The sequence below is a fragment of the Periplaneta americana genome, chromosome 12 (genome assembly GCF_040183065.1).
Source record: "Periplaneta americana isolate PAMFEO1 chromosome 12, P.americana_PAMFEO1_priV1, whole genome shotgun sequence".
Classification (NCBI taxonomy): domain Eukaryota; kingdom Metazoa; phylum Arthropoda; class Insecta; order Blattodea; family Blattidae; genus Periplaneta; species Periplaneta americana.
The window spans coordinates 49892186-49919987 of record NC_091128.1 but is presented as its reverse complement, the minus strand read 5'-3'; the positions used below and the strand labels follow the sequence as shown (position 1 = coordinate 49919987).

General features: G+C 35.2%; 1 protein-coding gene across 1 annotated transcript; it reads right to left on the bottom strand.

Moving 5' to 3' along the window:
• Window positions 1-27802, bottom strand: LOC138709958 (uncharacterized). Its single transcript, XM_069840641.1, has 11 exons — window positions 27536-27802; window positions 24237-24344; window positions 22311-22409; window positions 20674-20757; window positions 19805-19864; window positions 17835-17900; window positions 13602-13646; window positions 12045-12089; window positions 7883-7951; window positions 3056-3175; window positions 1-552 (listed from the first exon to the last, which is right to left on the bottom strand). Exons 1-11 carry the CDS (start codon window positions 27800-27802, stop codon window positions 514-516), a joined length of 1002 nt encoding a protein of 333 aa, XP_069696742.1. The 3' UTR covers window positions 1-513.

Below are 27802 nucleotides of genomic sequence, written 5' to 3'. Positions count from 1 at the left end.
GTGTGGAGAGCTGGTATGTGAGGTGGGAGGCCTGGTAATTGTGCGGAGGCGTAGATGTTATGCCTCTACGCACACCACCTCTTGGTTGCTCCATTTAGTGCCTTCCTCCACACCAGACGCATGACACCTCGCCATGCCATACATCTGGTGGGAGGTTGTGGTGTGGAGAGCTGGTATGTGAGGTGGGAGGCCTGGTAATTGTGCGGAGGCGTAGATGTTATGCCTCGACGCACACCACCTCTTGGTTGCTCCATTTAATGCCTTCCTCCACACCAGACGCATGACACCTCGCCATGCCATACATCTGGTGGGAGGTTGTGGTGTGGAGAGCTGGTATGTGAGGTGGGAGGCCTGGTAATTGTGCGGAGGCGTAGATGTTATGCCTCGACGCACACCACCTCTTGGTTGCTCCATTTAATGCCTTCCTCCACACCAGACGCATAACACCTCGCCATGCCATACATCTGGTGGGAGGTTGTGGTGTGGAGAGGTGTTGAGGTGGTAAGCCTGATGTTATTGGCTGGCGGGGTCTGGGCGGCGAGATGACTGTGCCTACAACAAAATTATATATAAAAAAATAATATACCGATACTGGACATAGTATTACAAAATTATAAAATCAATTCATACATAATAAATTGCTGTAGTAAATAGGCATTTTGTTCTCAATAATAAAAGTGAAAATCGTGATACTTGTAGTCTTTTTTTGAATACTATGAACAATCAGGAATTTCCTGGTTTTAGTTTTAAAGATCTTGTTGGTTTGTACAGTGTTTATTTCCATCTGGAAGTTTGTTATAGGATTTACCCCCTGTCACAGAATATTTCTAATTTTGTGAGTTCCAGGTTGTGATTTTTTTTTCTTTTTGTGAATGTCAATTTATTCTGATTGTTTATTTTGTTAAGTTCTTTTATATACGCTTGTTTATTTTGTTAAGTTCTTTTATACACGCTTTATAATCTGTGGTCATATCGCGTAGTTAGGAATTGTGAGGTTATCAGTAGGCAGTTTTTACTATTGTTGAGTTCCTGTTTCTGTTGGTTGTTGTAGATGACTAACTTTCATTTAAGTGATTATAAATGTTTGATTAATGTTTGTGGTATTGGTGATTGAGACGATGATGAATCATGACATGCAAATTTCCAATCCCACATTTGCATCTGTGACAGAGGGAAGCCATGAAAATTCTCAGTCAGATTGGTCGGCAACGGGTTTTGAACCCGGGACCTCTCAAATGCGAGTCTCAAACGCTACCGCCTGAGCCAACTCGTTTCGTATATTCTGGCATTGTGTGTATGAATGAGTTGATTAGAGATATTAATATAACTTTCGTTATATGATATTATTATGATGATATTAATGATATGATAATATTAATATAATCACTTCCATTATATGTAGGGAATTTAACGAACTAAATGCTTGTCTGCATGAATCTGTATGTTTAAGTTGAAAATATATCTAAGAGCTCTTTTCTGAAGATGGAAATAATGTTGGTATATTTGGACGAAGTTACGCAATAATAGACCAAGCGACAGTTCGAAAAAAAAGAGAGAGAGAGAGAGAGATTTGCACAGATCTGTTGATGGCAGGCTAATTTAATTCGGAAAAAATGAAGAATGGGATATCTGAATTTTGCTGCTATTGTAGTTGAGAAGTGTTGTATCATCAGAATTAATAAAAACCTGTCCATTTTGTAAGGATGATGGTTCGTTAATATAGGGGAGAGTTGGGTAGTATCGGACATCGGGTAATATCGGACAGTGCGTTTCTTTCATCTATCAACGGATGGTAGTGCCTGAATGACATGGTTACGTTTCTGTATGCGACATCACAGAAACGTAACCATGTCGTTCAGGTACTATCATCTGGTGGAAGATGAAAGAAACTCACTGTCCGATATTACCCGATGTCCGATACTACTCAACTCTCCCCAAAATTATAAACAAGAGGTGTCGCAAAATCGACACTCGAATTACCTTACATTACTTAGGTACCCTGTCATGAGAGGACCCTGGAAAATGCTAAGAAATTAGAGTAATACACGTTTCAGCAGGAATAAATTATTTGTAAAAGCTAGAAATAAATAATCTACCTATCCCACTATTACCTTGACTGAGGGTTGCAACAGGAATAGAAAAATCCACGAGACAGAAGTTGTTTGCTGGCAAACAGGGATTTCGAAGAGTGCATAAATATTTAACATACAAACGGATCACCTTCTCAGAATCATGAGGATGGTAATGATGAGATATCTTATAAAGATGGAAGAATGAACACATTTCAAGAATTTACAGCGTATTATTTAAGCACATCTTAGTTGTGCCATAACATTTAAAATTAATCACAGAAGATATATGGTAATTTTGCAATGTCAGGGCGAGACAGAGAGAGATAACAAAAAGTTACAGCTGCCTTTTCTAAGGGTTACCATGAAGATTCAGAATACATATAAATTGAAGCAAGATAATATTTTAGTTTATGTATGCTAGTAATTTTTAATGCAATAGTACTAGAGCTGTTGTTGTTTTGTTTATGTAACTTTGAGTGAGCAGCTATCACTTTCGAGAAGTTATTCCATTTTAATTTTTAAGAATATAAACAGTAAACATAAACATAACAATTATCTTTCACTTCCTAGCCTTCATTTTTATATTTAAAAAGAATGGGAATATTTATCAGTAGACCTACTCTGTAGCATGCCTATTCATCAAACAAGTTTAATAAAACTGTGCTCAAAAGACAAATTGCAAATGAAGGGAATACCTATGTCAGTGAATGATTATTAAGGAAGGTGAATAAGAGAAATAATTACACATAGCACCCTAGGATAGCACCTATTGTAAAACTGGAACAAAAGTTTAGTAAAGCGCTTAAAGAAGGCATACAGTTGCGAAACTAATATCAACATCCTTGTAATAAACCATAAAGTATACATATAGCTTAAAACTGATTTCAGTAAATGTTTACCATTAGGTTTGGTATTACAAGGATTACAGAAAGCCTTTAAGTAACACTCTCTGTCATCTACGTAACAAAATACTCAGTACTCACCCTGTGGTCGTAGTAGACCGTGAACCGTTCTATTGTTATAGAAGGTCTCCGTGGGCCCAGACCCATATCAATAATGTCCCTGTCGTCAGGATAAATTATATCTCGGCGACCTGGATGCACCTGTTGAAAGAAAAGTAACTAATTAAAATAATGTCGAAAATACATAGCTGAATTATGTAGTGTGTTCATTAAGCATGGAATATTGCTCTTAATGTCTTAAATGTTAATTTGGCAGGAAAGAGTTTTACACAAAAGCTGTTAGAGATAAACCAGTGTTCGAAAAACGTTATTCAGGCATATAGATTTTGACAGTAAACTTCATTTTTTTTTCAAAATGGCATTCTATTTTAATTCAGTCTCCATTAAATTTTACCCGTTTCGTATCTTTTAACTCTTTATTAAATTTGAGACAAATAAATAAAATACGTAAAATCATGTGAAATAGGTCATAAAAATAAACAAAACACTATCACGAATCAAACTTTTTAACAAATGCTCAAAATGAGAACTATTCACAGCCAATGCCCCAATCTATCACGAAAACAGCCCATTGTCTTTCTCACAGTTAAATGACTGATCTGTTCTATCTCATATCTACGATTAGAGTGTATCAGAATAAATCAAGAAATACTGAAGTTCTGTGAATTCCTTTTTTTCATTTTGAGTATCCCTTGTAAAGTTTGGTTGGCGATAGGCCTAGTGTAAATATTAAAAACAGCATGTTTTAGTGTACAGTAGTGGCAAAAAAAACCGGACCGACCCCTGTAGTTGATTTCAGAGCCTTGTTCACTCCAGAGCACGATAGACTGGTAACTAAGACTTTCGTGGTTCGAATCCTGCCTGGGAAGGAAACTTTGTTTTGTTCCTTGTTCAGATTTATTCCTAATACTTTTCGATAGCTGGTAAAATTCATGTTCTGGGAATAAGTTAATTAAGTAGTAAAATATCGCTGCAATCGAAAAGTATTGGGAATAAGGAACAAAAAAAGTTTCCTGCCCAGGCAGGAATCGAACCACGAAAGTCTTAGTTACCAGTCTATCGTGCTCTGGAGTGAACAAGGCTCTGAAATCAGCTACAAGGGTCGGTCCGGTTTTTTTTTGCCACTACTGTACATAGTGTAAATAATTTTAATTGTAAATATTAGTGTAATATTGTTAAAGTGGTCCATGTTTTGTTCTGGCCTACTTGACGAAACAAGAGACGCGTGAGCCTTCAGTCAAGTACTTCGCTTACTATATGGACGTGCGTCGTTTACATAAAACTCCAGTGATACTCTATCTTGTAGCCTTCTGGGATTAAGTACGATCCCTACTGATTACAGGTAGGCTACATTTTATTAGGTTTACAAAACTCTGCCCGAGAATATTTATGAACTCAGAAATAACCCGAGAACTTGTGATGAGAGAAATGATATGGATATGTAATTGAATAGAGTAAACAATGACTTTAATTATGAATAATTTCGAGGGAAAAATTGTTCCGGAGCCGGGTATCGAACCCGGGACCTTTGGTTTAACGTATCAACGCTCTACCACTGAGCTACTCGGGAACTCTAACCGACACCGATCCAATTTTTCCCTCTATATCCACAGACCTCAAAGTGGGCTGACAACCGTCAAGCAACCAACTTCGAGTGCACACTAACTCCGTGTGACTTAAATTGTGGTTTTCTGTTAACGAACAGTGACGTGTATTATTGACGGTTGTCAGCCCACTTTGAGGTCTGTGGATATAGAGGGAAAAATTGGATCGGTGTCGGTTAGAGTTCCCGAGTAGCTCAGTGGTAGAGCGTTGGTACGTTAAACCAAAGGTCCCGGGTTCGATACCCGGCTCCGGAACAATTTTTCCCTCGAAATTATTCAAATCAACTTTACAGGGAGTTATACCTGAAAATCTTGATTTGACTTTAATTATGTTCATGCCCAAGATGGCGAAATGGGAGAACCCCAAAAATATCGCAACTGCGACTTTATACGCCACAAGTATCAGTGAAATATTCCAGACCTAACTGGGATGGATTCGAACCATGACCGACAACGTGACAATATAATAGTGTAGACCAGGGATCTGCAAACTTTTTTTTTTTCCACAATTTTTTAGCTACAGAGTTGAAATTTTTACAGAATATACAGGGACATCACTTTATTTTACTTCAATTTTTATTGTACGTGAGTTTTTGAATGTACTTCACTCCCACCCCTTCTACTAATGAAGTTCAACCGTCCTCCACACAGATCCAAGACCGCATATACAGTCATAGTAGCCTTACGGTCATAGTAAACAGTACGTCCCAAAAATATGTTCGCGTTTTCCAGTGACGAAAGAGCTTTCAATATTGCATCATTTTCTATATTGGCCTACGTCGCATCCGGTTTCCCCCACTTGCTTCTATTCGCCTCTCTGTAAATGCTAGTGGCTGGGCTGTCTTAGCTCTTTTCTGAGAATATTAATTTCTGTTAGGAATTGGACGTCTACGTAATATTATACAACTGTTTAAAATAACTTAAATAAAAGGACCTCGTTAAGTAATTAACTGTCACGTGATTTCCCCCCTTTCTACGACCCTACGACATAACCACTTGGACGGACAGTAGACAGCATGTCTGAGTAATTTTATCTTTTCGGATCGGGCAGAAGTGAAGATTGAATTTACAGTACGTAAGGTCTCTTTTATAGAATAGGTACAGAATTATTTCAACATGAGTTACTGATACGAAGTACGAACCTGGTAATTGAAATCACGTACAGTAGTCTATAGTACGATAATATGTACATTAGAACTGAAGCCTGTATCGAAATGAACGGCCACCATTTTCAAAAATGTGTTTAAATATCCATATTATGATTATTTTTCAATTTAACTTCATTCTTTATAGTGTACGCTAATGTGCTGTAGACGGCATAATATACACTGCATAATGAATACGTCCGCATGGATAGCTCAGTTCGTGAGTAAAAACTCTCATTGTTAATACTGTACTGTATTTTGATTAAACAAAAACCTAATGAAAATTATCAAACTCAAAATCGCGATATTTCCTAGTTTACGTAAATGGATGAACTACTTTTCTTCCCTCCTATACCTAGTAAAGTGATTTGTTTGTATATTACGCCAGTATCATCGAACTCCAGTCGTAGAAGGGGGTAGCAAACGGTGTTTCCGGTTCTTAATCGTTGATCCAAAGGTATAGCCAGGTTAATATTAGAAATATTAGAAAAATAGAATAATGTCCCTGTACATATCAATATCATAAGTACAAGTTTTTAATTTCAATCTTTTCTCATAAACACTTAAAAAAATTAAACTTATTTTGCTCTCTTTAATTTCAATCTTTTCTCATAAACACTTAAAAAAATTAAACTTATTTTGCTCTCTTTATTTTTTTCTTAGTGAAAAACTTATTTCTTAAAAAAAATATTTTTTTATCTTTATTGCATATTGTGCAATGGAGCGTTAGTAATGCCATACTCTTGATTTCTTAATTTGTAAAAAAGTATAATTTCTTCAATGTTCAAACATTAATAAAACTAATTGTGATTTTTATTAATTCTGCTCTCAGATGCCACTTCTTAAAAATGTATGCACTTTTTTCGTGAGGTTCATCGCTGTGGATAATGGTTAGCACATGTGACACTGCAACGAGAGGGCACGGGTTCAAATCCTGGTTGGGACAAGTTACCTGTTTCATGTTTTTCCCGTGGTTTTCCATCAATCCATTAAGGTGATGTACTACTGAAAGGAGTCGATTTTTGACAAATTTGATCATCTTTTTATTTTCGCGCTAAAAAATGAGGAGTATTTTTGTGAAAATTTTATCTCATTACCTTAATAATAATAATAATAATAATAATAATAATAATAATAATAATAATAATAATAATAATAATAATAATCCATGGCGCTATAGCACTTGAAGGGCCTAGACCGACCAGCCGTCTGCTGGCCTCATGCCCACATGTCGAAGCAGAGGTGGACGATCATCCAACCAGAATGGAGGTATCGTGTGGTTAGCACGATGATGCCCCCAGGGGTTATGGCTGGCATTCGCAACCGAATTTGGCTACCTATCATAGCTCCCCAAGTGCATCACGATGCTGGGTGGGCACCGGTCCCGTACACTGGCCGAAACCTTAATTATAAGTAGGCTATACTTTTATATAATTTGGTAGAAGTTATGTTAATTCACGAGTTATAAGTAACAAAAACTTTAAATTTAGTAATCTCAAAAAAAAAAAAAAAGTTCGATCAAATTACTTTCAAATGGCAAATTGTGAATTAAGCCAATACCTCTGTCAATGAATGATTATATGAATTAAGAAGTGTGGATAAAACGAAAACAATAACTTGTGTAAGTGAAACAAAATCAAGTTGTATAATGGACGGCTAGCAATTACGAAACTGATATGGAAATCCTTGTTCCCTGCTTAAAAAATTGATTTCAATAAATATTTCGGCCCATCATGTGAAAATTCAGTGTTACAACGATTATGGAAAGAAGACAAGCAATATATAGGGCTTTCATTTCAAAACTTCCAAGTCTAAATAACTATGTACTATTTGAATTAAATTACATTAAATTTAAACAAAAAACGTGTCAATTTAGATATTTAGGAATAAGTTAAAACGAGTGTTAATTGCGTTATAGTTTTAATCCTCTCGATTCTCACCCACTCTTTGAAATTTCAAATGACAATTAATTCTGGTTTTAAACTTTCCCCTCAATATCTAAATTGACGTGCTTTGTTTAACTTAAATTTAGTGAAATTTTGAAATGAATGTCCTGTATATAAATTACTATTATCTATATATAACCAAGAGTTACTTACCGGACGTCGTGTGACAAGCAAGACTACATATGGACGGTCTACTACACGCCCGAACTGGACACCGTAGATCTGTGAAAAGAAATGAAACTTGTAAATCATGTTAAAAATCTCAGTGGACTATAATATATTCTACTGCATTTTATTAACCATTTAATATATATTAATAAATCCAATACTCATAATATTTTCGGAGTTAGAATAATCCTAATGTAAACACGGGCTCGTGGCTAACATACCCGTCATTGCCTCGTCTGTAGTCGAAACACACGACGCAAGAAAATATAGTTCCGTATTCGAGGATCATAACTTTGTATTTATTTTAGAAGCAAATTTAAATTTTAGTTAGTAGGCCTACTAGATGCGATAAAGCTTATAACGTAACTCATACGTATAACATTATGAAAAGAAAGGACACTTTTATATTTTATTTACTACGAAAGCGGATAAAAAACGAAGAGTATTAACCACACGAAGGTAATATGTTCCTGTAACAAGTTATCGTCATTTGATCTTGAGTTTGTCCCCATAGGTAAGCAAATAATAGTATGGCTTCTGCATCCTCAGTGAATGTGGTTAACATAACAGAGGAATAACACCTTTGTCCGCCAGCGATTGGCCTTACACGAAAGTTTGAAATAATTTAATTAAGTTGGCAGTAATTGTTTCCTAAGCAAACGAATGCATAGTAGTGACGCTAGGTCTACTTTGACGAGTAACGAGAAATTTTTAACATGAAACAGAATGTACAGCAGTGGGCGGGATCACGTGCTGAGAATCGGTGGCGCTAAGCTGCGGCCAATCAAGCCTCATTTCAGTCACGTGATACTGTTTACTTTACAAATTAATTTCTTACTTTAGTTGAACCTAAATGCTTCACATCTACTGCTTTCTTACATGGTACAAATTATGGTACACATCTATATAATTTGATAATAGTACATTATGCAACGGGCCTATAATGGTAGTAATTAAGACGCAAGTATATTTGTTTATGAAACGAGCGCAAGCGAGTTTCATAATTTTCATACGAGCGTCTTAATTACCATTATAGGCAAGTTTCGTACGACTTTTTATGCTCGACCATATTTCTAACTTGAAATTATTCAAAATTAGGTCATGTTATGGTTATGTGCGAACTGACCTGAATTGTGAGATGTGCGCAGACGCGAAAGTATTGATTTTTTCCGAAGCCGAATGTCATTGACCTTGATAGAGAATAAGATGAACATTAGTCTGATATAACCTGGAAATTGATTTAGAATTGAAAAACGAGATGACAAATTGAATTTATTTGAATATTATTTACAATTAACGCTAATTATTATAGTAACAGAACATAACCTTCTGCGACAGTATTGGATTTCCAGCCTCCGTGATTTTTCGCTAATTGTCTTTCGATTACATATCCGAGAATAATCGATACTTGCGGTTTTATAACGGTACGAAGATGACTTGTCATTGGCTGAACACCTGAACTTTAATGAATAGGTGTACTTTAATGAGGTGCATTAAAGAGCTACTACCAGGTGTATAATTACTACATTTCCGCATGGTCGAGCATAAAACAATTTAATCCAAAATTGGCTACTTTTAATAATGAAATTTTCAAATCCAGGATTAAACAACGCATATGACAAACTTCCCTACTTTATATGTGCTATGCATTGTAAAGCAAGTTTATTTCTTCCCTAAGTATATTATTTCTCTCAATCTCATCTTTGTTACAAGCCTATATCAACATGATTTGCCACTGATTACACAAATAATAAGTTAGTATTAACCAATCACCAATCTCAACATCATCCTTTTTCACTCTGAAATTATGGTATAAATCATCTCAATTATTACTAGTATTATTGTTATTAACTTTATTACTATCATCTTAAAGCAGCTACTTCTTAAGTATCTTATAGTGGTGTTTAAATATTAGTCTACATAGTATTTATATTTGTGATTGATGTAGCCTATGTTTCTGTCTATCTTCTACTCTCAAGAACCAGGGTTGTCATGGCAACTATTTCTTTTTGTGAGAATTCGAGCGTGGGTGTAAAATGTGAAATATACAGATGAAAGGACAAGGAATGGACGAAATGTACGGACATTTAACAACATGGCAATATTTTTCTTATGTTTGTTACGGTCGTTGCCATAACATTACAGGGGTCCTCTGCCAGAATGATTACAGCACACATACTCGTTCTAAAGGCCCCCAAATTAGCTACCCATCTCGCGACTGTCCGGTATGAAAGGGCATTATTCCTGACAGCTTCTACAAACTCTCTGTGGCATTCTTTAGAATTTCTCCCATGGAGAACGGCTATTTTGATATACGAGCGTTGTTCAGCACGAGTTAGATCCATTCTGCACGACGCTACCACAGTCTAGTATATACAGTCACGAAGCTCAATACGTAGGGAATATGCATCCATAGATAGTTGCTAACCACTAGGATCGCTACTATCGCCTCATCACATACAATGTGAAACAGTACTGGCACAGTCTATTGTTCCTAGTATCCTCATCAACTCAAGCTTCGTGATTGTATATACTAGAATGTGACGCTACACTGGCAACTGATTTAACATCACTCTCTGTTCTATTACAGACGAACATAGAGCCATCTTGTATTGTGGACACACACTATGACTGCACGCCTTCCGTGCGACATATAACATTTTGTGATACCAACACTTATCTTAAAAAAAAATAGTTGCCACGACTTATGCCCCAACCCTTGTGTAATAACTATAAATGTTATTTTAGGAACAACACAGACTTATTTTTGTGAATTATGTGTAATCTCTGGTACCAACATTTTAAATTTTAATCACGTAAAATTTTGCGTCATTCTCAAGTTATTTTATCAAAACGGAACTGTCTCCGAACACGAGCTTTGCTCTTTCGGGGTACTTTCATGTAACGTTTTCAGTTTGATATGTTATTATTAAATAAATAATATAAAAAAAGTTGCTGAAAGTGGAAGCCTTCCACTGAAATGACTTCTGGTAAATATCGGGCTGCAAAAATATTAATAATTTCAAATCTCTAATATGTTCAAGACGGAAAAATTCTGATTAAGACAGAAGTATAGAGGACAAGGGGGAATGGGAACCCATACTGCACTCCTGGTTGCCAGTGGAGTTACGTCCATCCAGGTGGCGAGCAGTCTTGGTAGAGCGAAGGCCGTTTCCCAGCAGGTTACAGTATTATCGTTACCGTAACGGACTGAAGTAAAGTTGGAAAAAGAACATTTTCTTTTAAGGGGAAACTGTGGTGAAATAATGGTGAACAGTTAAGAAAATACATTTTTTTCTGTTCGTGTTTACATTTGAACCTTCTAGTTTTATAATATGCTTTCATTTCCTACTTGAGAGCCCTTCAAACTGTGTCACATGAAAGCGTTTGGTTTAAAAAATAATGCTGGGTTGCGTTGTAAGCAAAAAATGTTTCATTCACCCTTGCTGGATCCACTTTGATCACATGTATAATTTCTTATCTAGAACACAATGGTTGCATGATAGGCCTACCTTATAGTTAATGCGTGTCTAGCTGTTGATACTGATTTATATTGTAGGCAGATTTCGTAATTCTTATTGCGACTCCTGTTATCCAAGCCAAATTCGATGACCCAGTTGAAAAGGGAAACAACTCAAAATTTAAAGTTTTGACAAATCTGAATTTTAAAGCTTCGTAACTCATGATTGAAATGAGACATTTTTGAAGAGCATGTGCCAATGAATGATTATGAACCAAGGGATGTGGATAAAAAGGAGACAATAACTCATAGCAACTTTGTGTGGGTGAAATAAAATAAAAGTTCTTGAAGTACAGTATATAATCCGAAACTGATATCAAAATCTCTGTTCTAAATCTAGTTTAAAAAATATTTTTCAAGGATTTCATTTCATATGAAAATTCAGTCCTATAACTATTACAGATATAGTATATACAGTCACGAAGCTTGAGTTGTTGAGATTGCTAGAAACAATAGACTGTGCAGGTACTCTTTCGCATTGTCTGTAATGAGGCGATAGTAGCGATGCTAGTGGTTAGCAACTATCTATGTATGCGTATTTATTACATATTGAGCTTCGTGACTGTATATACGAGTACTAGACTGTGATTATGCACTATGATCTATGGACATTGAAGAATTACTTACGACTCGGCGTTCGTACACGTAAGCTTGCATGTACGTGGTCTCAATCTATAAAAAGAACACAAACCAACAATAAGTATGCAGAAAATATATATGTTTAGGTGAGGGGTTTGGACTTTTTCCATTGCTGGTTGTCACAATCAAAAAAAAAAAAATTAAGACACAACGTTTCGAAGGGTGGTTCTCCCTTCGTCTTCAGGTGGAAGGAAGGAAAGAAGAGAAAAAAAAACCTACTGTTGGGATCGTTACGTGCAGCTATAGCTATCCCAACAGTAGGTTTTTTTTCTCTTCTTTCCTTCCTTCCGCCTGAAGACGAAGGGAGAACCACCCTTCGAAACGTTGTCTTAATTTTTTTATTGTTACAACCAGCAATGGAAAAAGTGCAAACCCCTCACCTAAACATTAACAATCCACCATTGCTTTCCAACCCCTCATTTAGATCAGAAAATATATAACTGGACCAAATATCTCACTACCATTATTAATGTTCTTACGGTCTTACTAATACAAACTCTATATACATACGTTCAACTGTCTTTTACTTATACAATGAGTAGCTCGTTTATACGTTGTGCGTAAATTCCTTACTAATAATCACTACATACGTCGTGTATAACAGTGTAACTGTTACACAGCTACGTCATAGTTTCGTCATTACTTAGTTACGAAAGGTAATAGAATATCTGAGGTTCTCTATTGCATCAGGTAGAGCGCTCTAGTGTGGCGTGTTAAGTATCGATAGTACAACTGGCTCTGATCGATTACCACACTATATTTTGGCCAAAGAGTACAAGATACAGCAATATTATTCTAATTATTTTGTGCTCTTCGGTTTGTTCTTCTGTGGTTACAAGGCAACCATCATCATAAAACGACAGTCGATACGAACAGCTGTTAGAGGGGCGGCCATTTTCTCTCTATATACAACGCTTAAACAAGGGGTTTCGTGTATATAACTACTGCAAAGCAATTCCCATTGTATAGTTACAGCCTGTTTATACATCCATTGCTTATGCATGGTTTATTAGTAAAGTTTTCTATCTCAACTCTGCATAAGTCTCGTATAAAAAACTATACACGGTTTATTAATAAGACTGTTGGTACAGTATATACAGAATGATTCAAAAGTTGGCGACATAGACAAACTATGTTATTAGTGCAGATGGCGAACAATGGAAAGAGGAAAAAAGGTGTTGAAAATATTTAGTTTTCAGTCTAATGTGCTTGAATTTTAAAAGTAGCATACATCGTTGAGGCTGTACACTAGTACAACACACCCACCAATCCCAATGCTGGGAAATTAGTGGCTTTTGCGCTATCTCTACCGGATTTTAGATACATTGTGTAGGCCTACATATTTTTGAAGATTTTAGTTTTAATAGAATATGTTTTGACTTTTATATTATACATTATGTCCTCTCTATTCTAAAATTAAATCCATTCTTTGAAACAATTTTTTCAATTAACACTTTTCATATGGCGATCCAGTGACAACTATTAAAGAAGAGAGTACAAGTAACATAGTATGATCTATGTAGTGTGCATTGAGGAGTTACTTACATATTGCTGAACCAGGATGTTCAAAATGGCCTCGCTGTAGGGGAACTATAAAAAGAAAATAAACAAGTTACAATTATGCTGAAAATATGTCAATGGGTTAGACAACTGCCAGTAGTAGTTACTCATTTAACAGCAGTCCTAATAGAAAAAAGCCAAGAAAAGAATTTACAAGTATTTTATATAGCTAATTTTAATATTCCACTGCTTGTATTAATCTTGACAGTATAAGGCCTTAATTTTGCCGGTATAAATAAATAAATAATAATAATGATAATAATTATTATTATTATTATTATTATTATTATTATTATTATTATTATTATTATTAAAGTTTCAGTGACCTGGTTAGTATAATTGTTATTTACTCTAATTCATTGAGTGCTATTACATTCAATACTTATACCTGCCTCTTCCCGTTTATTATTGCTTGTCGAGTACAGATGTTTAGTTATTTTAACACGTTGCTCATTTACGTCGGTCACCATTGCTAAAGTTGCTTCTGCTAGGATCCTTCTATTGTCAGTGACAAAATTTCGATGTTGTTCATTTACACCCTGTAAGGGCTATATATTTTCTCTGTTGCGAAATAGTTCATTTCATTTACATGATGACAGGGAAATCATAAGATCCCTATAGTTGCTTGCAACGTTTAAATGGTTGGCGGTTGTGCTATTTTAAATAATTGTCGATCGCGAATTTGTGAGAATCTTCTTAGCATAATCACAAAACAGTGAACTTGAAATTTTAGTAAATATCGAAACCCGTACAAGAAAATAAATGCAGCATTCGCTGCTCATGCCACTAATCACATCTTGGAAGTAATATGTATGTATTTATTTATTCACACTGCAATGGGTGTATACCCGGTAGCAGTGGTAACTAATTACACTCAATAATGACAATAATAAACTTATTAATTAAAAATACAATTAATAATAATACTAATAATTAATACTAAGAATAATTAATAATAATAACAACAGGGAATATCCTAAATTAAATGAAACGATCACTTAAAATAACATTTAAAATAAATCTAATTTGTATCTTAAAACTAAGATCGAACTAAAACCCACGAGTATAATACGTTCATATCTGCACAAGTACCTTTCAACATTACACTCATTTCGCTGTCAACTCACTCACTGCACTGGAACTACGACACATTTCACTGATTCTATCCTGATTTCACTAACACTTCAAAAACATTTCACAGTTGAAATACTTTGCACTGCCACTACAGACTATAAAGCTTCACTGACAGGAACACGTTTCACTTACACAGCACACTTCACTGACACGACATACTTCTTCACTGATACAACACTTCAATAACAACATATCATTTACACCCTTTAAATACTGTGTATAATTATGTAACAATCGGTTGAACCGTAAGTAATGCCATTTATTCTGGTGGATGATTTCTCTAGTAAACAGCAATAAAAAAATCAAATACCGTTTTGCTAAGTTTTGAAGAGTTAAAAAAAATGTACATTTTAAAGTGTCCATGTGAATAACAACTAAGGCATCCTGCCTAGGACTCGCGTCACGGAATGCGCGCTGGTTCGAGTCCTCATGGGAAGAAATTTTCTCATGAAATTTCGGCCAGTGTATGGGACCGGTGCCCACCCAGCATCGTAATGCACTTGGGGAGCTACGATAGGTAGCGAAATCCGGTTGCGAATACCATCTATAACGGCTGGGGGATCATCGTGCTAACCACACGATACCGCCATTCTGGTTGGATGATCGTCTACCTCTGCTCCGGCATGTGGGCATGAGGCCAGCAGCCGGCTGGTCGGTCTAGGTCCTTCACGAGCTGTAGCGCCACGGATTATTATTATTATTATTATTATTATTATTATTATTATTATTATTATTATTATTATTATTATTATTATTATTAAGTGAATAACAAGATCGTGCAACGCTGTAATCAGGAGAGAGTGCACATGAGATTGTGTTGCTCTGTACAACCTCTTCACCTGGCTTCTTCGTAATAGGGAAGTGGAAGGTCATGGTCATGTACTTTGTTTTTAAACTCATAAGATATGGTATACCGTTTTTAATATTTGTGTTTAAACTGTGTTAGACAGCGGAGAATAAATACTGCTCATTTCACGTTAAACAAAATCTTGGTCAATTTAAAATGATCTCTATAACATAATTTTAATTAAACGTTCAGAGAACGCAGACAATATGATACGCCTACTTCGAAATAAATTTAAAAGATTAAGAAACATTTCTACACTCCCATTTCAGTTGAATACTTTACAGAACGTAAACAATAATGATGCTTAAAACGAAATTTTAAAACATTTGAAACTCTACAGGAATAAATGAAAGTGCGATAGACTTAATTTAAATTAAACGAACAATATTATTTGTAAAGTCTTTCGATTTGATTTTAGTTAAATATTCGGTGAACACAGACAATAATGAAAGCCTTTCTTACGTTATAGGCCTACAAATCTATTTAATTAATTAAAAAACTCTGTTTTTCATATTGCAAACATTTCTTCAGGCAATTAGAAATAGTTCCCTCTCACTTTCATTTGTAAAGTGGTGACCGGTAAACTTACATGCAATAAATCAAATTTCCCGAGCCGTCTTTAAAAGCGGTTATGTTTACATTTCTCGTCGTCTCTTGCATCCCTGTCACAATCACACGCGAGATGTTCAGGGTACTTAGGGCTTCGTATATCTGCCTCTCTCCAGGCAATAATCTTTACGGCGTTATCGGAGTGTATTACGTTTTAAAAGTTACATTTATACGAATCAAAATTCTGCAGATTTAAAGAAGAAAATTAATATTCTTTCAATAATTTATCATCATAACACAAAGCTCTCTTAAATTGACAAAGCATATTGGGAATTAATTCAGTAGCTTTTCCGAAATAAGCTGTGAATGTTTCATATAGAGTAAAATAAGCAAAATTGTATTAAACTTTTTTGTTTGAAATATCTAAAAGAATAACCCCTTGAAATTATTGACATTACTTACTGTTCAATTTGTATATAAGGTCTACATAATTTTTCAAACTTTGTTTAATTTTCCGGCACTGATATATTGCAGCGGGTTGCGCATAAATAGTGCTACAAGAATTATTACGGATATTTTCTCGATGGCCACCTAAACAATGTATGTTAACTCAGCCCACGTTAAAAATGGGTAAACAAAAGCGAAAACAGTTGTTGCATCTGGATGTTTTAAATTATGTTCACTCTTGTCTTGGTCGCTACTGGGCATTGAACACTGCACTCCAGGAATCGACATTACTGCACTACAGCATACAATTCCAAATTTGTTGCAGAATTTGCCCACATGTCATAATTATTATATTAATAAATATATTAGTGTTACATAAAAAGAAGACAATAACTCGCAGTGCCCATTGTGGAGATGGAACAAAGCAGCACGAAAAATGAGGGAAATTCAATATTTTTTTTCTTAGCAGCTAATGACTCCTCAATCTTGTAATTTGAAATGCTCAATATTCACTGCTTCTGCAATTATAGACTATTTTCACTGATGTGCCGTTTTTATGATGATGTCCACAGATATGAATATTTCTGAGCTATTATTTATTCCACTTGTTCCTAAATGTCAAATGAACAATATGAACTACAATCTTTGAAGCGTCTACAATAGTATTTTTTTATTTCTAATGAGAAGTTATATGTTCAATGTTTTTAGTTTTTTTTTTTCAAATAAACTATAAATTTTACAGCAATATTTGTAGTTCATCTTGTTCACAAGTATGAAAGACAGTTGCATGCAGAATTTTACTGGGATATCTTAAAAACTTCCGGAGTTATCACAAAAACGGTTTTGAAAAATACAAGTTACGGAAATGAGCGTTAAATATACCTTATGTGTGGAGAGCTAAATAAGCGCACGCTCGCACGTTTATGGTCATATCTACTAAAATATTGTATATATTGTAAAAATTCCTTCACTGATATAAAGATAAATGTCCAATCTTCACACAAAATTTAAATTAAACCATAACATTTTTTTACTCTCAAACCTGTATATCCCCCCCTTAAAGTAAGGTATACAGTCCTACACTGGTGTCAATATCTCTGTTCTAAAATTATATCTATTTTCGAAAAAAAAAAAAACTTTTTTTAATAAACACTTCTCATACGGAGGGAGACCCAGTCATATTGCTATTAAGAAGAGTCTCTGAGCAACGTATTAACTATGTCCAGTCATGAGTTACTTACCACTTCCCCGTTGTTAAGTATAAGCGGGCCGGGATGTTGGGTTATCCTGGCGTTATCTTCAGAATCCTATAAAAATAAAATACACCAGTAATAATTTATGCTTGAAATATATGGCATATCACTCAACTAAATATTTCACTGCTTTTAATATTATTCTTAGTATATAATATGAAGCTTAGGTATATTGTATATGTATTTATTTAACACTACAGTTGGGTATACACCCGGTGGGCGTGATATATAATATACAATAATTACAATTACGTGAAATAAAATAAAATAAACGTAAATGAAATAAAATAAAATAAACGTACCGGTAATCTATAAATAGTAGATGCAATAAACCTAGGACTATAAATAAAAACTATTCTATAATAACGCCTACGATAAGCAAAAGTAAATCTAACTTATAAGTACTTCTATTTCACCCATCTATTACCAATTTAAGTAATTACATATCACCTTAATTAATTACATACCAACTTAATTACATATCATCTTAATTAATTACATATCACCTTAATTTATTTACATATCAACTAAATTACATATCTTAATTAATTACATATCAACTTAATTAATTATATATCAACTCCATTAATTACATGACAACTTAAATAATTACACTGCACCTCCAATTAAATTTTCAGTCTAATCTTCCCAACCTTTCCTTAAATGTATTGATTTTAAGAGGACCACCCTGAAAGATTGCTGCAGGTAAGCTGTTCCAGTCTGCTATTGTGCGGTTAACAAAGGAAAATTTTGCCACGTCCGTTCTTTGTTTTCTACATTTAAACTTCCAAATATGATCAGTCCTTCCTAAGTATGATGGTGTTGCTAATCTAGCATTGATATCGGTCCATGCTTTGTGTCCCATTTGTGCCTTGAACAATGCGGTGAGTCTGGTTTTTCGTCGCCTTGATTTGAGAAGTCCCCACCCTAAGTGGGAAGTGGGAAGCCAGAAGACATGGTTATGAACCGAACCAAGAAGTATGCAGTTAGACGACGATGACAACATTAGGTATCAGTGGACTAAATTTAATATCCCACTACTTTTATTAATCTTCTTAGTAGACATGGACTATTTTACTTGAATGATCTTCATCTTTTACCACAGTTTTCAATGGACTGCAGTAGCTGGATTCTGAACATGCGATCTTAAACTAGTAAGTTATATTGGCCACTTGTAACTGACATGTCTTTGTACATTTGGCCTTAACGGTGCTAGAAATTCTTCGTTGTATTCTCAAATCCATGATCTTTCTCTTGATGCCATACGTGAAGTAGCCTAGTGGTTCATTAAAATTTATGAAACGAATGGAAAGAACCACATACAACTCAGAAAATATTCATGCACTTTTTCATAATATAAATATGTTTATCGTAAAATTATTGAAAATGTCTCTTTATTATAATGATTCATTCATAGTCTTTCACTGCAAACCCAGCATTCTCCAATCTTTCCTATTTTGTACAGTAGTGGCAAAAAAGCCGGACCGACCCTTGTAGCTGATACAAAAGAATCCTGTGCTGTGTATTGTGTCAAACTGTGGTAATTTCAATATGGATAGTGAAGCCAAAGGTATGTACCGGTACTGCTATTTAATGTAAAAATAAGCAAGTTATCTTTGCGAATAGAGGTAGAAATGTAATATTGATGCCAGATGAAAATAAAACTCTCAAAGTTTTTTCGTCTGTAAGTTTGAGGCACTGAAGGAAACAGAAGACGGTAAGAATCGAACAAATGCAATAAATTTCATTGTTACAATTAATTATACAAGATGGATGTGTTTTGTGACTAGCAAAATTTGAATATATAACTCTGAAATCAGCTACAAGGGTCGGTCCGGTTTTTTTTTTTTTTTTTTGCCACTACTGTATCTTCATTTTAGTCTCCGCATACGATCCATATACCCTACCTCTAAGCATCATACTCTATATTATTCTCTGTACATTGAAGAGTTACTTACATCCATGGGGTGATAGACAGGTGTTAGTAGTCCCCGGAGGATAATCTCTCTCTCCGTTTCCTACAAAATAAAATAAACTTGTAATAATTTATGCTTGAAAGATATGTCTTAACTAAATACTCCACTGATTTTTAATAGTTTTCTTAGTATAATTATATGACGCTTTAGTGGCCTAGTTAGTATAATATGCAGCTCTCCTGACTGGCAGTGGCACAGGAGATTGAACCTATTAATGGGGAAAGCGCATCCTTCCTTGTATCACGTGCTGGAGCAACTGCAGTTGGAAGTGGAAGAAGTGGACAGATATATATAGAGATTGGAAGGTGGTCATTCTCCTACCAAAAAGAAGCGGAAGTACATCGACACAGTTGAAGAATACCCGCGGTACAAGGCAGAAGGCACCGTCATCCGGTACTTGAGAGCTGTAGGCCACAACCTAGCAGGACATTTTTGAAGCCAAATTTATATGTACATAGCAATTCACATACTTAGTGGAAGTCACAATTATTAATCTCTGTATCCATTCGCACAATATAGAGCTTCTGGAAGTCATGGATTTATCTTTGTACCTCAGTGTGGCAAATTGCCTATTTGTGCTAAATTGTCTAACTGTGGCAAATTGTCTATTTGTGGCGAAATGTCTATCTGTGGCGAATTGTCCCTATTACCAATTTTATGTGGCCAATTGTCCCAGTTACCAATTTTCTGTGGCCAGTTGTTTGGAAGCGTCCTCAAATTTATCATTTCTGGAAAGAAGGGGATTCATTTACGTTTTATGTTGATAATTTTAGGATTACAATTTTCCATATTACATTAATCAATATTTTAATAATCTTAAAGAAGGCTGTACTATAAAATGTTGCACTTACCGAAGTATTATCCTCTTCGCTGGAGGAGAGACTGGGGGAAGGGCTGGGGGAGCGACGTCGACGGCACGATCTCCAGCGCCATGCCTGGAAACATACACATTTTATTATTAGTCTACAATATAATAGTAAGAGTATAGGAAATCCTAGAAGGTACATAACAAGAGAATGACAAAGAAAATGCCCAAATGTTTCTTCTGGTGAGACAGGTATGGAGGAACCAGCACGACGATGGATCGAAACCATAACTGACCGTTGAGGGAGAAATTTGGTACGGATATATGTAATAATGATGGACATTACACAAAAGCAGTCTTTTATATCCACAATAAATCGTGATTTTAATAATTCCACCTTGCAGCATGTACTAGCACATAGTCTTTTACATAACTATTTACTTGCTGAATGCAAAGGAAGGGAAAAAAATACATCAGAGTATTTATATTGATATTATTTTTCATTGCCGCCCTCACATAAGCCCGCCATTGGTCCCTATCCTGAGCAAAATTAATCCATTCTCTATCATCATATCCCACCTCCCTTAAATCCATTATAATATTATCTTCCCATCTACGTCTCGGCCTCCCTAAAGGTTTTTCCCCCTCCGGCCTCCCAACTAACACTCTATATGCATTTCTGGATTCGCCCACACGTGCTACATGCCCTGCCCATCTCAAACGTCTGGATTTAATGTTCCTAATTATGTCAGGTGAAGAATACAATGCGTGCAGTTCTGTGTTGTGTAACTTTCTCCATCCTCCTGTAACTTCATCCCTCTTAGCCCCAAATATTTTCCTAACCACCTTATTCTCAAACACCCTTAACCTATGTTCCTCTCTCAAAGTGAGAGTCCAAGTTTCACAACCATACAGAACAACCGCTAATATAACTGTTTTATAAATTCTAACTTTCAGATTTTTCGACAGCAGACTGGATGATAAAAGCTTCTCAACCGAATAATAACAGGCATTTCCCATATTTATTCTGTGTTCAATTTCCTCCCGAGTATCATTTATATTTGTTACTGTTGCTCCCAGATATTTGAACTTCTCCACCTCTTCAAAAGATAAATCTCCAATTTTTATATTTCCATTTCGTACAATATTCTGGTCACGAGACATAATCATATACTTTGTCTTTTTCGGGATTTACTTCCAAACATATCTTTTTACTTGCTTCCAGTAAAATTCTCGTGTTTTCCCTAATTGTTTGTGGATTTTCTCCTAACATATTCACGTCATCCGCATAGACAAGCAGCTGATGTAACCCGTTCAATTCCAAACCATCTCTGTTATCCTGGACTTTCCTAATGGCATACTCTAGAGCAAATATATATATAAGTTAATACATAAGCATGAGACAGATATGATTTCCTAATTTTGACATTATGTAATCATCTAGTACTCAATGATTAACGAGAAAACATAGTGATAAACACAGGTTGTCAAACGGATTTGGAAGGATTTAAAAATATATATTAAATATTTCCTTATGTATACAGAAAAACGTATAGATAATAAAGATATGCCATTTCGTGACATCGCTTATTTAATATTTGAAATTATATTAATCATTTCAGAATTAATATCCATATTATTACATTAATCAATATTTTAATAACTGCAAAATGTTGCACGTACTGTACGGCCGGTTTCGATATTGGAGCCGGTTTGACGTTTTGCCTTTCGGCAACGGCGGAAAAGCTGGCAACACCAGTTCCAGAGGCCCCAGCACCGTCTCTGAAAACATAACAATTTATTATTAGTCTATAATATTATAATAAGAGTATAGAAAATCCCGAAAAATACTAGTTTTCCGATTGAACAACAAGGAAATGCCAAAGAAAATGCCCAAATATAATGTTTCTAGACAGACAAGTAGGCCTATGGAGCAACCAGCACGACGATGGATCGAAACCATAACTGACCATTGAGGTCTAAAACTGCACTGGATGAAGAAGCTTGCTAAGAATGTCTGTAATATTTATGGGGCATTACATAAAGCAGTCTTTCATATGCATGATTGAAATCATTCCACTCTGTAGCATGTACGAGCACATAACCTTTAGTGTATAAATTTTGCAACATATACGAGTTTGGACGAAATGGAAGTATAAAAATTGGAAATTTATCCTTTGAAGAGGTGGAAAAATTCAAATACCTGGGAGCAACAGTAACAAATATAAATGATACTCGGGAGGAAATTACACACAGAATAAATATGGGAAATGCCTGTTATTATTCGGTTGAGAAGCTTTTATCATCCAGTCTGGTGTCAAAAAATTTGAAAGTTAGAATTTATAAAACAGTTATATTAGCGGTTGTTCTTTATAGTTGTGAAACTTGGACTCTTACTTTGAGAGGAACATAGGTTAAGGGTGTTTGAGAATAAGGTTCTTAGGAAAATATTTGGGGCTAAGAGGAATGAAATTACAGAAGAATGAAGAAAGTTACACAACACAGAACTGCACGCATTGTATTCTTTACCTGACATAATTAGGAGCATTAAATCTGGACGTTTGAAATGGGCAGGGTATACAGCACGTATCGGGAGAATCCAGGAATGCATATAGAGTGTTAGTTGGGAGGCCGGATGGAAAAAGACCTTTGGGGAGGTCGAGACGTAGATGGGAAGATAATATTAAAATGGATCTGAGGGAGGTGGGATATGATGATAGAGACTGGATTAATCTTGTACAGGATAGGGACTAATGGCGGGCTTATGTGAGGGCGGCAATGAACCTCCGCGTTCCTTAAAAGCCAGTAAATAAGTAAGTATACGAGTTTGGACCTATTTACTTACTGAATGCAAAGGAAGAGGAAAAAATGCACGAGTTTTTAGATTGATACATAGGAGTCAATTAATACATAGCGTGAAGGAAACATTGTTGCGTATTACGAAACAATCTAGTACTGCAAGATTTACGAGAAAACATAAGTTGTTAGACCTTGAACTCTGAATTGCAAAGTTTTTGCATCATGAATGTTCTCTGAAAAATCTGTAACTGTAAGTTATTGTATAGCTGGCGCCAGCGTTTTTGACGTGTGTCCTCGAGTATAATGCTCAGTTTTTGAGCATGGTGCTAGTGCAGCTAAGAATGGTACCACTTCCTATAAACGTCACATCAGCCGTTTGCCAAACACAGTTGTCAGACTGACTGCGGCAAAGGTAAAACACTCGCACTTAACGTTCCCATTACTTATTTCATACGCCAAAAACGGTGATGCGGACTATAACGACAAGTTTTAAGAAACTGTAATAACTTTAATTTCCATATAATTCATCTCGGGAAAAGATTAGAACAGAGAGAGGAAACGTAAAAATGAAAATGTTTGCCAGCAAAAACGGATTTGAAAAAAATTTTAAAATAAAGAAATATGTAACATTTTCTTTTGTATGAAGAAAACATATAACTTAGGTAATAAAATTATACCATTTCATGATATCATTTACTTAATATTTCCAATTTATGTTGATTATTTTAGGATTATAATTATCCATATTATTACATTAAGCAATATTCTAATAATCTTAAAGAAAGGCCTACTGTAAAATGTTTCACCTACCTTCGTAGTCTCTTCTTCCCTAGATAGATAAGTGAGGGAGGAGCTGAGAGACGAGCTAAGGGAAGCGGAAATCTGTGTTCTTGGTCCCCGCTGATTCCAGTGCTCTGGCTGAAAACATACACGTTTTATTATTAGTCTATAATAATAATAATAATAATAATCTATACTAATAATAAATCTGTAGCCAAAATTTTTCTGGTAATTTTCGATTTTCCAAAAATTATTGGTCCTAACATATATAATTAACCGCCCTGAAGCCGAAAATCGCCTTTTTGAAATTTTTGTTTGTATGTCTGTCTGTCTGTCTGTCTGGATGTTTGTTACCTTTTCACGTGATAATGGCTGAACCGATTTTATGACAATTGGAATATAAATTAAGTTCGTTGTAACTTAGAATTTAGGCTATGATATTCAAGATATTTTATTTAAAAGGGGGGTTATAAGGGGGCTTGAATTAAATAAATCGAAATATCTCCCTTATTATTAATTTTTATGAAAAATATTACATAACAAAAGTTTCTTTAAAAATAATTTTCGATAAGTTTTATTCCATGCAAAATTTTGATACGACTGATATTTAATGATATAAATGAGTTTCAAAATTACAATAACAACATAATCTAAGGCGGTGTAATGAAATAAAAAGCAAATGACTCCATCTATAAGGGGCCTTGGACAAAAACAATCGAAAGCTATGAAACATAGCCTACAGAGAATGTTTCTGTGATTGTATGAAGTAATATCGGAAGCTAAATTAACCGATTTGTATAATTAATTATTATTTAACCATTGGAAAGTGTAGTTTCTCTAGATGGACATAATGCTATAATGTTATTACAGTAACTTCTGAGTGAATCGAAGACAGGTAAGATTAAAATAGCTTCTTATGCACAGAAAACTTGATAGGAATTCGTTTCCTGTATTTCCTAAAATAATTTTGATGACCAAATGAGTGGTTTCTAGATCAAAATGATCGCATTTTAATTTTTTAATACAATTTAAATTAAGTAACAGATTTATCCTTCTATCAAACACGAATGTTCCTTGGATCAAATGTCCTATTTTAATTATGTAATTACTTTATATTTATTTCTAACGGGTGCAGCGGAGCGCACGGGTACGGCTAGTAATAATAATAATCTATGAAATCCCGGAAAGTACATGTTTTCTGAATTAACCACAAGAGAATGCTAAAGAAAATGCCCAAATGTTGCTTTTAGTCAGACAAATATGGAGCAAGCAGCACGACGATGGATTGAAACCATAACTGACCATTGTGGTCTAAAACTGGACTGGATTGGAAGAAATTTGGCAAGGATGTATGTAATAATAATGGGGGTTACAAAAAAGCAATATTTCATATCCAAAATAAACAATGATTTAAATCCTTCCACTTTGCAGTATGTACGAGAACATATAAATTTTGCATCACATACGAGTTCGGACCTATTTCCTTACTGAATGCAAAGGTAGGGGAAAACGCATCAGAGTATTTAATTTGATATACTATAGCTGTCAGTTAATACATAGCATGAGACAAACGTCTAGTAATTGTTACATATTACGTAACCATCTAGTACTGCATGATTTATGGGAAAATATATCTACTTCTTTACTTGCTTTTGTTCATTGCCGCCCTCACATAAGCCCGCCATTGGTCCCTATCCTGAGCAAGATTAATCCAGTCTCTACCATCATATCCCACCTCCCTCAAATACATTTTAATATCTTCCCATCTACGTCTCGCCCTCCCCAAAGGTATTTTCCCCTCCGGCCTCCCAACTAACACTCTATATGCATTTCTGGATTCGTCCATACGTGCTATATACATGCCCTGCCCATCTCAAACATCTGGATTTAATGTTCCTAATTATGTCAGGTGAAGAATACAATGCGTGCAGTTCTGCGTTGTGTAACTTTCTCCATTCGCCTGTAACTTCATCCCTCTTAGCCACAAATATTTTCCTAAGAACCTATGTTCCTCTCTCAAAGTGAGGGTCCAAGTTTCACAACCATAAAGAACAACCGGTAATATAATTTTTTATAAATTCTAACTTTCAGATTTTTTGACAGCAGACTGGATGATAAAAGCTTCTCAACCGAATAATAACACGCATTACTTACTTACTGGCTTTTAAGGAACCCGGAGGTTCATTGCCGCCCTCACATAAGACCGCCATTGGTCCCTATCCTGAGCAAGATTAATTCAGTCTCTACTATCATATTCCACCTCCCTCAAATCCATTTTAATATTATCCTCCCATCTACATATCGGCCTCCCCAAAGGTCTTTTTCCCTCCGGTCTCCCAACTAACACTCTATATGCATTTCTGGATTCGCCCATACGTGCTACATGGCCTGCCCATTTCAAACGTCTGGACTTAATGTTCCTAATTATGTCAGGTGAAGAATACAATGCGTGCAGTTCGGTGTTGTGTAGGCTAACTTTTCTCCATTCTCCTGTAACTTCATCCCTCTTAGCCCCAAATATTTTCCTAAGTACCTTATTCTCAAACACCCTTAACCTATGTTCCTCTCTCAAAGTGAGGGTCCAAGTTTCACAACCATAAAGAACAACCGGTAATATAATTGTTTTATAAATTCTAACTTTTAGATTTTTTTACAGCAGACTGTATGATAAAAGCTTCTCAGCCGAATAATAACACGCATTTCCCATATTTATTTTGTGTTTAATTTCCTCTCGAGTATCATTTATATTTGTTACTGTTGCTCGCAAGTATTTGAATTTTTCCACCTCTTCAAAGGATAAATTTCCAATTTTTATATTTCCATTTCGTACAATATTCTCGTCACGAGACTTAATCATATACTCTGTCTTTTCGGGATTTACTTCAAAACCTATCTATTTTCCGAGAAAATGTACTGGTATACACAAATTGTCAGACATTGAATTGTGAATTGGAAAGTTTTTGCGTCATGAGTGTTCTTTGACAAATATGTAACTGGAACTGGAGTGACAAGATTTAGCGCATTTTCGGAAACGATAATAAATAATTTAATTTCCTTACCATTCACCACGCAGGAAGATAACAGAGAGAGGAAACGTCAAAATGAAAATGTTGCTTGCCAAGAAAAACGAATTTAGAAGAACCTTAAAGTAAATAAATATTTAGCATTTAAACACATAAAACATATAAAAATATATATCATTCATGACATTGTTTATTTAATATTTGAAATTATGTAGATCATTTTTGGATTACAATTTTCCATATTATTACATTAATCAATATTTTAATGATCTTAAAGAAAGCTGTACTGTAAAATGTTGCACCTACCGAGAACTCTTCACACTCTTCTTCGGTGAAGAGCGAGAAGAAGGGCCGAGCGTTTCGTGGAGGTTGAGGTGGACGACGCCTCCAATGCCTGGGCTGAAAACAAACATAATTTATTATTAGTCTATAATATAATAATAAGCGTACAGGAAATCCCGGTAATACGCATGTTCTCCGAATGAACAACAAGAGAATGCTAAAGAAGATGACCAAATGTTTGTTCTGGCCAGACAAGTATGGAGCAACCAGCAGAACACTGATTGAAACCAT

What these genes read in the sequence shown, in the direction of transcription:
- LOC138709958 (XM_069840641.1), bottom strand. Translation starts at nt 27,802, where the DNA reads ATGGTTTCAATCAGTGTTCTGCTGGTTGCTCCATACTTGTCTGGCCAG. An exon ending in ACGTGTACGAACGCCGAGTC is followed by an intron (nt 7,952 to 12,044) that starts GTAAGTAATTCT and finishes TTCTTTTCACAG; the next exon opens with ATCTACGGTGTCCAGTTCGG. An exon ending in CGGTCTACTACGACCACAGG is followed by an intron (nt 553 to 3,055) that starts GTGAGTACTGAG and finishes ATTTTGTTGTAG; the next exon opens with GCACAGTCATCTCGCCGCCC.